The sequence below is a fragment of the Hipposideros armiger genome, unplaced genomic scaffold, assembly GCF_001890085.2.
Source record: "Hipposideros armiger isolate ML-2016 unplaced genomic scaffold, ASM189008v1 scaffold_1622, whole genome shotgun sequence".
In the NCBI taxonomy this organism is placed as follows: Eukaryota; Metazoa; Chordata; class Mammalia; order Chiroptera; family Hipposideridae; genus Hipposideros; species Hipposideros armiger.
In genome coordinates, this window is record NW_017732972.1 from 75,690 (window position 1) to 92,004 (window position 16,315).

The 16,315-nt window shown below is 35.4% G+C and overlaps 1 protein-coding gene and 1 pseudogene across 1 annotated transcript in view; both read left to right on the forward strand.

Annotated features, from left to right (window-relative positions):
• Nucleotides 1-226: 226 nt before the first annotated feature.
• The window catches only part of LOC109377915 (disintegrin and metalloproteinase domain-containing protein 18-like), a gene marked incomplete at its 3' end in the record, with an annotated part of 62,894 nt that continues 46,805 nt past the window's right edge, over nucleotides 227-16,315 (forward strand). The window contains exons 1-4 of the mRNA XM_019634391.1: nucleotides 227-344; nucleotides 896-978; nucleotides 7,076-7,131; nucleotides 13,868-13,946. Coding sequence (XP_019489936.1) covers nucleotides 287-344; nucleotides 896-978; nucleotides 7,076-7,131; nucleotides 13,868-13,946 — 276 coding nt within the window. The remainder of the gene's footprint in view (nucleotides 345-895; nucleotides 979-7,075; nucleotides 7,132-13,867; nucleotides 13,947-16,315) is intronic.
• Nucleotides 9,373-10,314, forward strand: LOC109377916 (heterogeneous nuclear ribonucleoprotein A1-like; annotated as a pseudogene).

Below are 16,315 nucleotides of genomic sequence, written 5' to 3' on the forward strand. Positions count from 1 at the left end.
TGCTTCCAGAGGAGAAAGTACGCTTTCTAATCCCTACGTGACACCTGAAGGTCTTTAAGGTGTCAAATTGGGGAAAATACGTAAAACGTTTGGGCAGGAGACAGGCTTCTGAGGGCAGCAGGCGGGGGTAGGCGGGGCCCAGCAACAGCACGCTCCAGCTCCACCGGAGCCCTTTTGCTCCCGCTGCCCGGCACCTGGCCAAGCGCCGGTTCCCAGCGCTCGCGAGCTGCTTGCTGCCTTTCCTCCGCCAACTGCCATCACTGTGGGGAGGCCCACCGGTCACGCAATGTTTTCTCTCTTGCTGATCCTCTCAGGCCTGGGCTGGCTGACCTCCGCAGGTCATGGTAAGTGGAGGACTTCCACCTCCCGAGGGCAGCTTGGCAAAGTGCCGCTGGGCCTGGCAAGCAAAGCCCTCCTTGCTCCAGAACCCTGGGCAGGGCTGGAGAGAGCCCAGAGTCCTGTCAGAGCCTACCTAGTTTCAGGGTCCTGCTGGGCCTGGTGGTTGGACGGCTCATAACAGGTCTGGGACAACTTTCCCTCACTTACCTGACCCTGCACTGGCAGGAGAGGCCGCCCTTCTTCTGGGGAGATGGGGAAGGAGAGAGCCTGGATGGGGTCCTGAGACCAGCACTTCTTTAGGCAGAGCTGAGGTCAGCAAGTCAGAAGTGTCTGGTAAGTGGTAGAGTAATATTACCACGTCTACAGGAACCTCTTCCTAGAATCCTACAGCATATGATTTTGTGGTGTGTGTGTGTGTGTGTGTGTGTGTGTGTGTGTGTGTGTGTGTGTGTGTGTGTGTGCGCGCGCGCGCGCACCTTGAAAGTTCAAAGAGTGATGTAATTGGAATGGACAAGTATGTGAAGAATAAGGATGCTCTATGTTTTTCTTACTGCAGACTCTGAAACATCACTTATGCAAACTACAGTGCCACGGAAGATTAGAACCAACATCGACGATGGCGATGTTTCAGAAAAGCATGTAATTAAGAAATCATTTTTTTTTAAATGAGTGTTTTATTTTTGCTGGACTACATGACCCAAATCAATTCATTTCGAAATTTTTGAAATTTTGTGTTCTAATTACTGTGTTAGAGAGCCATTATTTTTGAAGGAGAGCAAATGTTTTGATTTTTTTTTCATTTTCCATGTGATATATGAACATTATGAAACTATAAAGACACACAATGATCTGATAGGAATCCAAGGATTGGAATCTCAGTAGCAGGGTCTGAGAGGAGCATTGAATTGCCAACTGGAAAACAATTACACTCCGAGGCAGATTTTATAGATTGAATGGTCCGACTGTCTCTCTTTAATGGCACCCAAAAAACTCCAGTGATTATTTGTTTATAAAAGCTCTTACACCAAAAACAAATGACCAGAGAGGTTAAAATGTTTAGGAGAGTATAACATATACTGGGAAAATGCTAACAAAAAGAAAACATGTGTATCCATGATAACAGCAGAAATAAAATAAAAGCTGTTAGTACACAAACAGGAACTTAATAAACACACATGCTCATTATGAGGGATAAGCATTATTACTTAAAATATTCACTTTACTAGGAACATATAACAATTCTAAATTTGTATGAATTCAATAAAATGCCCTTAGCATGTATAAAATATTGGGTTGTTAGAAAAGTCGTGACATATTTTTTTCTCTGTTTTTTGTTGCAAAAATGTGTCATGACTTTTCCGACAACCCAATAAAAACTGATAGCACTAGAGGGAGAAATTTTCAAATCCATTTCATAGTGAGATTTTAAAATGTTTTTGTCAAATGTCAGTTGACAAATCATAAAAATATAAAGACAATTTGAACAACAAAGAAAACCTTTTTATTTGATGGATATAATTTATAGAAGTGACCCCATGGAGTGAATGTATTGTTTTCCCCTTTCTGCTAGTTGTTAGGACTCACTAGACCTCACAGGGTATCACACATGAGGCTTTCCTTTAATGGCAAAGCATATGGTGCAGCAAGAGAAAGAGAGTTTAGGTAAATATGAGGATCCAAAAACATCCACAGTGAGCAACCCATGAGCCCAGTCTCTGCTCCTGGAACATGCTGAGTCTCTGGCTTGAAAAAATAAGACCTATGGGAGGAATTTGGCCTTGGGAGAACTCCTTACAAAGCTTGTAGTGACTAGCCAAGCCAGCCTTATCAAAGGAGGTAGGGAAACACCAGGGAAGCTAACCTTGGCCAGGGGACTTTTGAACCCTAAACAGTACATTATAAATCTCACTGCCCTTACCTTAACTAAGAGTCAGAAACGTTCAGGCTTGTAGGCATTACCAGAAATAAAGACAAGAGCTTTTCTAATCCAGCTGTAAATCAGCTCTGTCTCCATAGTAAATAGTGTGCATTCTTCTCAAGAATATACAGATCATTCAGCAAAATTGACAACAGTGTTAAAAAAACTAAAAATCAAACACCAATAGTACAGAGCTCATATGGCAACAATTTAAAACTTAACAGGCTGGCCGAGTGGCTCAGTTGGTTAAGAGCTCGCTCAAGAGTTTGAGCTCTGAGCAACAATGGTTCGAGTCCCTGCCTGAGCTGAGCAGCCGCTGAGCTGCCAACTGGTGGCAGGATGGCTCAGCTAAAAAAAAAAAAAAAAAAAAAAGATAAAACTTAACAAAAAGACTGAAAAATGTATTTGGTAATATAAAAATACACTTGTATATAATTCATGGGTTGAAGGAGAAAGCATAAATTATAATGGATATTAAATAAATAATGGACAAGAGTGAAAAAATTACAAACCAAAATTGGAGTCATGGTCTTAAGATGCTATAGGGGCATAATTTATAACAGCAAAAACCTAAATAAGCAAAAACACTTTGAAAATTAGAAGGTAAAAAATAATTATAACCTTAAAATTTTTAAAGATAATACTAAAATTAAGAATTAATGAAAAAGAATATTAAGCTAAAATAGCCTAGATTCATAATGTCAAAAGTTGATTTATGCAAAAATACATAATACAGATATTTTGGTGAGATAGATTTAGGAAAATGGAAAGGAGAAGGAAAAATATGAATATTAGAAATCTACAAAGGAGCAAATAAAAATATCAAAAATTTATGCTTATAAATGTTAATTAAACAATATATTTTTATCCATAAAAATAATGCTGACCTAAGATGACATAAAACAACACTGGATACCCTTTTTCTATTAAGAAGCTGAAATATTGTTTAAGTCATATGACTGCCCCCTCCTAAAACAGGCTATACCGAGTCTTTAAAAAATGTATATAATTATATCAAAATACACAAATCTGAAAAATTTTTTGTACATCTAAACTCCTGTGTACTCTGACCCAGATCAGACAGTTCCCTTGTGCCTTTTTCAGACATTACCACTAACTTCACTATTTTGTTGTCTTGAAATTCACGTGAGAGGGATCAGCCAGTAATACTTTATTTGTGTGTGTGTCCCTGATTTCTTTGATTCAGTATTCTATTGTTGAGATTTGTCTATGTAGATTCATATATGCTTTAATTCATAAATTTTATAGCTTCATAGTGTGCTAAAAATTAAAACATTAACCTGTTAGTGGACGTTGTTTTCAATTGGTAATGATTATGAATAAATCTGCTCTAAAGAAAGTATTATGTTGATATATGCTTTCCTGTGCATATTTCTAGGGGTGAAATGCTGATTTATAGAGTAAGTGCACATTTGAATTTTATAGAAATCTGGTAAATAGTTTACTTAAATGATTATAGATTTTGCATTTCCACTAGCAATATATGAGTTTCATTTGTGCCATATCTTCACTAACACTTAGCAATCTCAGTCTTTTGTTGTTTGCAATTTTGTCAAATTTATTATTTTTTCTCTATACTCTTGGTTCAATTGCAATCCCACAATGAATGGTGATGATGAGTGATGATGATAATGTTGATAGGCCAATTGGATATGAATTGCAAATATCATTCTTTAGTCTAGGGGTTGCTTTTTAACATTCTTAATCATGTCTTTAGGTGAACAGCAGTTTTTAATTTTGATGGTGTCCAATTAATCAACTATTTTATAGCTATTCTTTTTATCTTCTATTTGATAATTATTGGCCAACACAAGGTTGATGTTGTCCTATATTTTCTTCCAGAAACTTCATAATTTTAGTTTAGATATTGCTATCAGTCATCATTTCTAAATTTTTTATGATATGACATAGGAATCAAAGGTTGTCTTTTCCCATATGAGTATCTATTGACTTACCTCCATTTATTGAAAATATCCCTTTTCCCATTAATCTAAATAGGCACCTCTGTCAAAAAGTTATTTTTTGTGGATTTATTCTAGACTCAGTTCTTTCTAGGTGATATAATTATTTTTACTTAAGTGGCACACCATTTTAGTTACTATAGCTTTATAGTAAGTCTTGGAATTTAGTATCTTAAAGTCTTTCTACTTTTTGCTTTTTTTTCAGAATTATATAGTATATTATAGGTCATTTGCATTTGTATATAAACTTGAAAATTATCTTGCCAAATTTTACAACTAAGCTACTGGATGGTTTTCAAACTACAAGTCACTTTTGATTGAAATAAAATCTTAATATGTCCAATTCATGAAATTGGCACATCTTTGTTATTTATTTAGGTCTTACTTAATTTTCTCTGCCATGCTTTGTAGTTTTTATATAGAGGCCTGCATATCACTTTCTGCTTTCTGATGCTTTGGTAAATGGTATTATACAGTTTATTTTTCAAATTGTTACTCTCTCATTTTAGAAAAATAAAATTGATTTTTGTATATTTAATCATGTCAGTTTTACAAATAATAAATCGCTGCCATTAACAATTTTCTGCCATTCCCTTTGGCTTTTCTATGTATTATATTCATCTCATTTGCAGATAAGGACAGTTTAGTTCTTTTTCCCCAATCTTTATGCTTTTTTTTGTAGTGGAATTCCATATGATGTTGAGTAGCAGACAATATTTAGTTCATCTAGTTTAATGATGCTTTTGTGTTTGTTTTGTTTTTACTGTATGAAGAAACTATTAATATATCAAAAATAAGTAGGACATTGGCTGTAGATTTAATAAATGACCTTTACTAGTTTTTTGGAAGCTTTTAAAATTTTCAGATAGATCTATCTATATGCAGTTATATATAAGTATACATATCTGTGTTTGTATGTGTATGTACATTTCCTGTCAGTGTAGAGAATCATCTTTTCATTCCTGGGATAAAAAGCCATTTTGTCATGATATATTTTATGTGTGTTTGATTTAATTTGGGAGTATTTTGTTTAGGGCTTTGAAATTATGATCATGAGAATTGTTTTACTTCCTTGCAATATAGTTGTCTTATTGCAAAATTTGGATTATACTGCCTCATAAAATTAGTTGGGAAGTGTTCTAACTTTCTATATTTCATGAATTTCTGTAAGATTTATATTGTTCTCTTATTCAAATGTTTAGTCCAGTTCACCATTGAATGAATATCTCTAGACTTGGAGATACCTTTGTAAGAAGATGTTTAAATTCAAATTTTGCTATAGTTTCATTTAAACCTATCAATTTTTCTTGTTTCTATGAGCCCTTTGTTCCTATTACATTTTTTAGTTCTTACCATTTTTTTTTCACTATTCAATTTATCTTAATTGGATTTTATTAGTTTTCAATGAAAGAACCTGTTTACCATTAGTGGGGAGTGAAAAATGGTGTTTAGAATCCAATCTCTGTGTGCTCGGTATGCTAATTGCTACCGAGTTTCACTATTTACATATAATTCAATAGCCCAAGCCAGAAAATATGTGTGTGTACACACACAAATGCAGCTGTAGGGTGTGTGTGCATAGGTGTGTGGATGTGTATAAATATGCATGTGGGTTTATATTAAAACCATAAGTTTATATTGATATATCCAACTCCAATAGAAAACTACAGGTAAAGAAAAAAATGGGGAGAAGAACAGATAAGATATGCCAAAAACAAACAGGAAGAGAATCAACTTATAGTGTAATATGTGAATTTCATTAAAAGTAATTTGTGTAAACTTTGCAATTGAAGTCAGAGGTTGTCACATTGGGTGAAAAAAATTGAATGCTGTCTACAAAAAATACTTTTTAAATATAAGACACAAATAGATTAAAATAAAAAAATGGAAACCTATATTTCATTAAAATCTAAATAAAAAGAAATCACAAGTTGATAAATTGATGTCAGAAAAGTAGACTGCAGAACAAGGATATTACCAGGATAAATAGTGGCATCGCATAATGATAAATAGCTCACTTTATCAAGAAGGCATAGTAATTATAAAAATATTTGCACCTAATAAGAGTGCATCAAAAACATGAATCAAATACCTATAGAAGTGAAAAACATAGACAAATCCACAATTATGTTAGCAACTCAAAAACTCTTCTCTCAGTAAATGATAAAAAAAATCAAATTGATAATCAACATGATCTGGAAGGCTTAAAATATTAACAGTCACCTTGACATTAATTGGCATATGTAGAACACAGGAATTAGGTATTGAATTTTTATCAGATTCCTTTTCTGTAATTATTGGTACATCATAATATCTGGAGTTGGAATGAGGGAGTGTCTCATTAAATGTGGGCTGTCCCTGAAAGTTGTGATGCAATTCCTAAAGAGAACAGCGAGATGAAGACTATTTATAGGTAGTGCTTTTGACAGTTATGGGATACTTCCTTTAACCTTAAAAGGGGAATTGCATTGTATTATTTTATTTTTAATTTATTTGTGCTAGAAACTGTGAAGTAGAAAAAAATATAATAAAATTCAAGTTTCTTCAAAGGTCATGCAACATTTCTAAATGTAATAATTTTTAAATTAAAATTTGATTATGATACTTAATAAATGCTAATGACTAGTGCTCCTAATTTTAAAATAGATTTAGATTCCTTGATTTTCTGTCTCACATTTTGAGGTTGAAGATAAAAATATACCTATATATGTATGTATAATTTTGAGACATGCACAATATAATCTGTTTATATGAAAGAGCATTTTTTAAAATTAGGACTTTTGACTTCAAGAATTTGAAATTTCTAATTACTTTCTCTCTGAATATTTTGCTGTAGGTCATGTATGCCCTCGAAATTGATGGGAAAACATACACTCTCCATCTTGAAAAACAGTAAGTGTCCCAGACAGTCCGTTTGTATGGAAAAGCCACTGGAGCAGCTTTGGATGCGCCCACAAGTTGGGTGGAGTAGTCTCAGAGAATCAACAGGGCAGGACAACCAGGTTGATAGTGACTGAGACCTGGCACCCATCTCCTACATGCTGGGAGTGGGGAGGACTCAATAAAGTAACAGTGGCTTCTTCCAGCACTTCTGTCTGTGCAGAGACCAGCTCCAGCAGGTCCAGGGGTTCCCTCAGGTGGAGGCGGAGTCTGGGAGGAAAAAGAAAAAAACGCACGGAAACACAGGAGTGCTTTTTCAAGAAGAGAAGTGTCTCACTTTATTCTTACAGCATGTCCCTTTTATATTGGGCAGTTGACCTTTTCCAGAGTTAAACTTTTGCCCTTTTGGCAGTTGTTTTTCTCAGAGCTTTTCTTCCTCCTGATGTTTTTGTTACAGGGTACAGCCTGACCTGTTCTATGCTAATGACTAACTTATCCTAACAATGTTTCAATTTCTACCTATAATGGCTTTGTGGCTGGAGCATAGTTCCTGCCCTGGCCCTAAAGGATGTTTACTACTTAGCAATTATTTCAAACACTACTGGCTAAACAGGATCTTAAGAATTATAAGGTGCATAACTTGTCTATTACTAAGAAACTAACAGCAAAACAGAATTATCGCAATATGTCTAAAACTCACTTATTCAGTTAAGATAAACTAAACAACCAATATAAGAAGGGGTGTCAGATCTTCATCCTACTGGGGGGCATCCCAAGGGGAATTAAAAAAATTTTAAGATATAAAGCAGTATCTGTTTCTCAGTCAGAGCTTCAGAATTTGTCACAATTGCAGTGTGCTTGGCCATGTCAAACACTGAGGCGCAGCCGGCTCCCAACATGTCTGGGAGAAACCTGTTCCTCCAACCCTCTCCCTGAAGCCAGTGAATTCAGTTCAAGTTGCTGCTCCAGTGCTGGAGCTCAGAGCAAGTGAGTCCATCAGTGCACAGGCCCATTAAGAGGAATGCCTGGAACTCCATTTCATTCAGACATGATCCCCTCCACCACAGTCCAATCAGCCATAACCCCCGCTTGTTTTCACAGCCAGAAGTGATAGGGACTTCTCTTCCCAGCACTGGCACCCTGAGCTGGAGAGCTTGGTGTGGAGCGGGGGCTATATGCTCCTCAGGGGGGACCTGTACAGTAGAGATATCCCTCCTGATTTTTACCTGCCACCTATGGATGTGGGATCAGACTGTTTCATGGCCATTCTCAACATGGCTTCTTCTGTATTCTAAGTTATAGGACTTTGTTTAGCTAGACTTCAGATGGTTTTCAATGATGGTTGTTCTGTAGATTAGTTGTCATTTTAATGTGGTCCTGGGAAGAGGTGAGCACAGCATTGACCACTTTGCCATCTTGACCGGAAGTCTATTAAAAGAGACTGCTTTTAGTTTCTTTAATGTTTGCAATCACTACCCTAAATTGCGACTAAACAAGAGCATGAATATTACATTTATTTAACATGCTGTATCTTCTTCCTGGTTCATGTCAGACTAGATTTTCAGTCTTCCTCTTGACTAATATTTGTGCCAAATTCTAATTTAATGATGTATATTTTAAGGTATGTTGGATAGATTAAAATTACTCTGTGTAACTTCTTAAAATATAACACAATTGTAACAATTAAGGGAATAATTTTATTTGTTTATGTTTAATTTTGTCTCCATGCTATTTTACATATTTGTATGATTTTAAGCATTTTACTTGATATTTCACAAATTTTTTTTCCTGTTTGCTTAAGTATGTATTTTTAATCTCTTAAATTTTCTTTTTTCTGTTTTCACTTTCTGAGGAAACCAATATCAATAAAACTTGTGTGTATCTTTCCCTAATTTTCATCTTTCCCTTAAATAAAGCATATAGAAACCTATCAAAAATTTTGTTTTTACGAAAATGGGAATTAGGTTTTGCAACTGGCAGGTCTTATTAAATAATGGTGTTTATTTTCTTGCTCTATGTATATATTGTAACTCATTATTTAATAAATAACATTCTATTGTTTGTGACATTGATAGGTAATGAGGTTATTTCCAGGAATTGTCACTATATAGTCCTACAATAAACAGCCTTGTATCTATATTCTTATATAGTTAGGGTTTTTTTTTTTTGCCTTGATATCAAGAAATACATTTCTGGCCTTTCTGTCTGTGGACACCACAGAGTAAGCATCATTAAAGTCTTTCCTCCTGTGTCATGTCTAAATCAGAATCTCCCAAAGAGCTTGAACAGCTGCGGAAGCTCTTCACTGGAGGTTTGAACTTTGAAACAACTGATGAGTCCTTGAAGCCAATTTGAGTAACACTCACAGACTGTGTGGTGATGAGAGATCCAAGCACCAAGTGTTCCAGAGCTTTTGGGTTTGTCATGTATGCCACTGTGGAGGAGATGGATGCAGCCAGGAATGCAAGGCCACACAAAGTGGATGGAAGAGTCATGGAACCAAAGAGGGCTGTCTCAAGAGAAGGTTCTCAAAGATCTGGTGCCCACTTAGCTGTGAAAAAGATTTTTGTTTGTGGAATTACAGAACACACTGAAGAACATCACCTAACAAATTAATTTAAACAGTATGGAAAAATGAAGTGATTGAAATCATGACTGACCGAGGTGGTGGCAAGAAGAGAGGCTTTGCTTTTGTAACCTTTGATGACCATGACTCTGTAGACAAGACTGTCATTCATACTATGAATGGCTACAACTGTGAAGTAAGGAAAGCCCTATTTAAGCAAGAGATGGCTAGTGTTTAATCCAGTCAAAGAAGCCGAAGTTGTTCTGGAAACTTTGGTGGAGGTCAAGGAGGTGGTTTTGGTGGTAATGACAGCTTTGGTCATGGAGGAAAGTTCAGTGGTTGAGGTGGCTTTGGTGTCAGTCATGGTGGTAGAGGATATGGTGGCAGTGGGGATGGCTATAATGGATTTGGTAATGATGGAAGCAATTTTGGAGATGGCGGAAGCACAAATGATTTTGGCAATTACAACAATCAATCTTCAAATTTTGGACTCATGGAAGGAGGAAACTGGAGGCAGAAGCTCTAGCCACTGTGGTGGTGGAAGCCAATACTTTGCCAAATAAAACCAAGGTGGCTGTGGTGGTTCCAGCAGCAGTAGCAGTACCTATGGCAGTGGCAGTAAATTTTAATTATTGCCAGGAAAACAAAACTTGGCAGGAGATGAGAACTAGAGATGTGATAGGAAAGCTATAGGTTACAGCAGATTTGTGAACTCAGCCAAGCACTGTGGTGGCAGGGCTTATCTGATACAAAGAAGACATATTTTAGACCAGGGGTTGGTAAGCTTTTGAGATGGAAGAGTCCCCAGGGGTCAGCAAACTGCAGCTCACGAGCCACATGTGGCTCTTTGGGTACATACATGTGGCTCTGAAGTGAAATTGAAAATGAAAATAAAACTATCATAGTTTCATTTATAAAATTTTAAAAGATGTTATTCACATAGTGGTGATTATGTAAAAATATATTTATGGCTCTCGAATAATTTTTAAATTGTTGTGAGGGACAGAATTGGCTCTTCCAGGGGTCGGCAAACTTTTGAGATGGAACGTACCCGAAGAGCTGCATGTGGCTCATGAGCTGCAGTTTGCCAACCCCTGTTTTAGACAATACTCATGTGTATGGGCAAAAAACTTGAGGACTGTGTATTTGAGGACTACTTGTATAACAGGTTATTTTAGTTTCTGTTCTGTGAAAAGTGTAAACATTTTAACAAAGTGTTCTAATGTAAAAAAAATTTTTTTACACCTATGCTGTTGATTGCTACATGCAATAGTCTGATCATGACAATGAATAAATGTGTCCTTTTTAAAAAAAATGTGCTGTGTAAAGTTGGTCTACTCTGAAGCCATCTTGGGAGATTACCCCAAAAGTGTGAAGTTATAATTCCTTCAGATTGATGCCAGTTTCCATTTGAAATTTACTTACAGCCTGCTTGGGTGCAGTAGCCATCATCTTCAGAAATTTTGCTGTAGTTGAATTGACAGTTACTGTGTGATAGCCTGGAGTCCACTGTTAAAAGTGTTACCCAAGAAGAGTCATGGAGTTTATTTGGTTATTAATGATTGTTGCCACAACTTATGCAATAAATCTAAATTGAATTATGGTAACAGGTAAAATTATAGATGGGAATGAAGCTTGTGTATCATAAAAAAAATAGGTTTCTGGATTTTTTTTACAATATTAACCCTTTCTTTATTTTATGTTATGAATATGCCACTCGGCCTATTGATTGCTTTCTCCCTTTGTGGGATTTATTGCTATAAAAATGAAATTTTCATGTAATCATTATATTCATATTTTCTTTTATAGGTCCTCAGCTTTCTCTCTTGTGTCTCTCACAACTGAATTTATATAATAATATTCTTATAGTATTTTAAAAATTATATTTACATTTAAGATGTAAATCCAAGGCTTCCAGTTACCTAACCACTGTATTGCATTTTTCAAATTTTATCACCACTTCCTTTTTATATTTTTTCTTTTATTGCAATTTTATGCTGACTCAGGTATTGTTTAGTTAGAATGCTTTCATATTATTTTCTTCAGATAGAATATGCAGTTGGCATGCTTTCTGAATCTGTGCATATCTGCAAATGTCCCTTTTGTTTTCATAACTGAGTAACATCTTGGCAATGTGTAGAATTTGTGAGTCATATTTCTTGGCTATAAATTTTTGTAATTCTATGTAGTCCATCTTAGGTGAATTTTCCAGTATTTTTTGTGTGTTTGTGTGTGTGCATGTGTGGTGCTATATTAATCCTCCCTGATATATCATAAGTCCCTTACTTTTTCCTTTTAGTTTAAATCCCTACACATTTTTTATTCTATGGGAAATCTGTGGTTTCATCCTGGGTCTTTTTGTTCTGCCCTCTGTGTCATAGTTTTTTCTATAACTATTTCCAATTTTTTAAAAATTTATTGGGGTGACAGTGGTTAGTAAAATTATATAGGTTTCAAGTGGACAGTTCTATAATACATCATCTATATATCACATGTGTGTTCACCACCTGGTCAGTTCTCCCTCCATCACCATATGTTTGAACCCCTTTACCCTAATCTTATTTTTGCTGTGGATCTTACCAGTAGTTATTCTCTTTATTGGCTAGGTATCTAATCTGTTCTCAGCAACCAAAGTCTCTTTGACACATTTATTGAAATATTTAATTTTAACTGTCATGTATTTTGATTCAGAGTGTTCTTTTTTTCTTGAAATGATATTCTTTGAAAGCCTGTTAAGTTTTCTTGAAATTATGATCATTTTCTTCATTTTACTTCATTAGGAAGTAACATTTAAGTTTTGCCTTACCACTGTTTATTGTTCATTTTCCTTATGTTGGAATTTATTTTCTGTGAATGGTCATTTGCATTTTTATTACTTCACTGATCAAGCCAGACTGTTTTATTGTTTCATATACAAGCAAAAAGTATACTTTTGAAGGCCCAGGGTGAATAAACTTGCAAACTAAACTTTTATCCTTTTAATTATGTTTGTAAGACATCTGTTAACATTTTTTACCCATAATTTCTTTTTCCTAGGGACTACTTCTGATTCCCATTTTCACCACCCTCATTTACATGCTACAGTTATTAAAATGTGGCTCTGCCCTTGAGCTGGAATTCATGTTCCAGATACCTGCATCTAAATCAACCCAGGCCATTAAGGGTTTTTCCTTGAGTATATGTAGACTATAAACTGATAAATGTCTGTTTTTCTCTGGGAAGCGCTCTAGTTTGTTTATTTTAATTGGGGAATTATAGTGAAGGAAAGTACCATGTGAATTCTCTAGGCCCTCTTCAATTCTGGCTTTGAAATGCCTCTTGGTGTTTGGAATCCTTAAGTCCCAGTCTCCCTATAATGAATAACGGTGTTAGATTGTTCCGTGATAATCACTATCTTCCCAGTAAGATTAAACTTCCGTACCATACTTATTTATATCAGGTTTGTCTATAGAAATCTTTTAGCTTAGCTAATAAAACTTGGACACAGTGTCCCACTTCTAAACAAAGTCTTTAAGAACTATTGTGTGCATCTACAAATTTTTCTCCTTCTGCTACAAGAAAGGCACAGTTCCTCCCAAGAACTGTGCTTTTCCCTGGGGTCCAGAATGAAGATAGTGTAGAGATGAACCTGCAATGAACTTGCGAAGAATATTTATTGTTGTTTGAAGGCATTGAGAACTTGGGGTTTGTTTTTACCACAACATAGCTTCATGAAAACTCATGATAAAAGCATATATATATGTATATGTATATGTATATGTATATGTATATGTATATATATACATACATATATATACATATATATATATATAGTTTGTATTTATCAACGCATGGCTACTTGTTAGCAAATATTAACTAACATTTTTGCCGTAAGAGTTATTGTTGCTTAAATCTAAAAGAAAACTGTGTTGTGGGAATCTGGAAGCCTTGATGTTTACTATAGATAAATCTGTGTCATTGTAGCACCCATACTGACATCTGTTTATACTGGTTATAATTTTTTCTTGTATGCACAATATGCTATCAAAAAGCAAGCTAGATAATGGAGAGATGAGTCCATTTAATATTTGGATATATGAACTTATATAATTGAAAGTGAATTTTGTTTAATTTCATGTTTTTAGAAGTTACTTTTATTAATAATATTATTACAATGAAGTGTCATTATTTTGGTTGAATTAGGTCATTTTTAGACCCTCATTTCCGGGTGTATTCTTACAACAAATCAGGAACATTGTATCCAGATTCTTCATTTATAAAGGTAAGTTTTGCTTTATGCTATGTAGATTTTTTTAAATGTGGTTAAGGTGCCATTGGTGAGGAGAAAAAGAATTACTGGGCAAAGAGATCACAAATCCAAATATAATGTGACAATTACAATAAAATCATACTGAATAGAACAACTACTTTTTAAATCTGGAACTCAGGAATCACTTATCCAAGAAGGTCATTTAAACTATCTGGAAGTATTAGTAGGAGTTTGAGAGGAAACAAAAAAATAATGGGTGAAGGAGCTAAGAAGCCACTAAACACAGTGAGCAATTAAAATTGAGTTATCATAGGATCTGTGTGGTGGAGGTAATGGTGGAAATTACTTTGTATAACAACCAGAGGGAAAGTGAGGATGCAGAAGCATATTGGGCACAAAAATCTGAATAGGTTCACATGTGAAATAGAGGAATTTGAACTGTATCCCAGAATGCAGATGGGAGTCAAGAAATTTTTCAAAGTATGTGAAAACGTTAGCTTTAGTCTGTACAATACTTACTTTGCCAGAATATATGATTGGAAAGAAGCAAATGATTGACAAGTGACTGGTCAGATTCTATTGCTGCTTGTAAATTGCAGTTGAGTGATAATAAATTTAAAAATATGGTAACTGGTACATAATCTCTTTTTCTCACCGTCTACAAGTAGAAAGCAGGACAAAACACGTAAGGCACCTGTTTTTAGACATTCGACAATAGGCAGATCAGGAATTTTCTCTCTGAGAGAAAGGAAGCATAGAAGGTGAAGCTCACATTCAGTGTGGCTCTCTGACTGGGGATAATGTCTTAATCATAGCAGAGGAGGTGGAACTAAGCAGGTTGGAGTTCAGGGCTGCTGAAGCAGCTGGGATCTTCAGGACACAGGACTGGAGATGAAGAGAGCCTATCAGATGAATTTTTTTTATTGTTTTGGAGGGGGTGGGGGGGGAGTGGGAGGAGAGCTGTTCTAAAGTCCTTGACTGAGGATTAGGCTGCATCGGTGCTGACTAAGACTCTACTGAAGGGTAGAAAGTAAAATGGTGGTGATACTATAGGTCAAACAGTGTTGGGAGATGTTGGGTTTTCAGCCCAAGCAGAGTAGTGTGACCAGGCATTCAGCTGAGACCAGAAAGTCTCGTCTTTAGGAGGAAGGATGAAGCTCTGGAGTAAGAGATATTTTTATCACCCCCACTCCTCACCCCACAGCCTAAGCCCAACAATGAGAGGATCAAGGAGGGCTACCATTAAATTAATTGCCTTCCAATGCAAAAGTCAATACTCTATAAAGGGTTACAACATAGTAGAGGAAGGCAACAACACAGATAAGGGCAGAAATCAATGAAATAGAAAAAGGAAGAATATAAAAAATTAAAGGCCAGAATTTAGTTCCTTAAAAATTAATAACTCCTAGTAATATTTATCCAAAATAAAAACTAATTCCATCAATACTAGGGCTGAAAGTAGATGTTATTAGTCATAGAGAAAATAAATATTTTGGAGTATTATGAAATCTTTATGCCAATAAATTTGAATAAAATGGAAACTTTTATTTCTCTGGAATACATGCTCAGGTATATGATTGCCTGGTCATATTATAAGTGTATGTTTATAGTTTTTTTTTAAAAACTACCAAACTGTTTACCAGGGTGGCTGTATCATTTTACATTTCCACTGGCAATGTACAAGAGATAGAGTGTCTGAATTCTTGCCACTGTTTAATCACTATTTAATATATATATTTTTAAATTTAGCCATTCTTATAGATTGTAGTGCTATCTCGTGTAATTTTGATTTGCATTTCCTTAATGACTTAATGTTGAACATATTTTTATGTGCTTATTTATCACTTTTTGTGAAATGTCTATTAAATGTCTTTCCCCATTTTCTAATTTGATTGATTGGTTTCTTACCGTTGATTTTTGAGCAATTTATATATTCTGAATACAGGTCCCTTGCCAGATGGTGGTATGCAAATATTGTCTCCCATGCTGTAATTTGTCTTTTCATCCTTTTCATAAAGTCTCTCGCTGATCAGAAATTTTTACATTGTTCCCTTGGCCTCCATGAGCATGTTTATGAGGGTCATTTTTAATTCTCTGTTAGGCAAATCACTTAACTTCATTTCACTAGGGTCAGTTTTGCAGATTTATCTTGTTCCTTTGTTTGTGATAGCTTTTTCCCGATTCTTCATTTTACTTAATTCTGTGTTTTGGTGTCTGCTTACTAGAAGACTATCCCAGTCTTCGCTGACTGGCCTGGTACAGTAGAGGACCCCTAAAAATCATCCTGGAAGGTGATTTTGGAGGCTTCTACTAACTCTTTCCCTCTTCAGGGTGAAGCAGGCATCTGTTTTGTTCCTACTTTCTTTGTGCTGGGTGTGAGG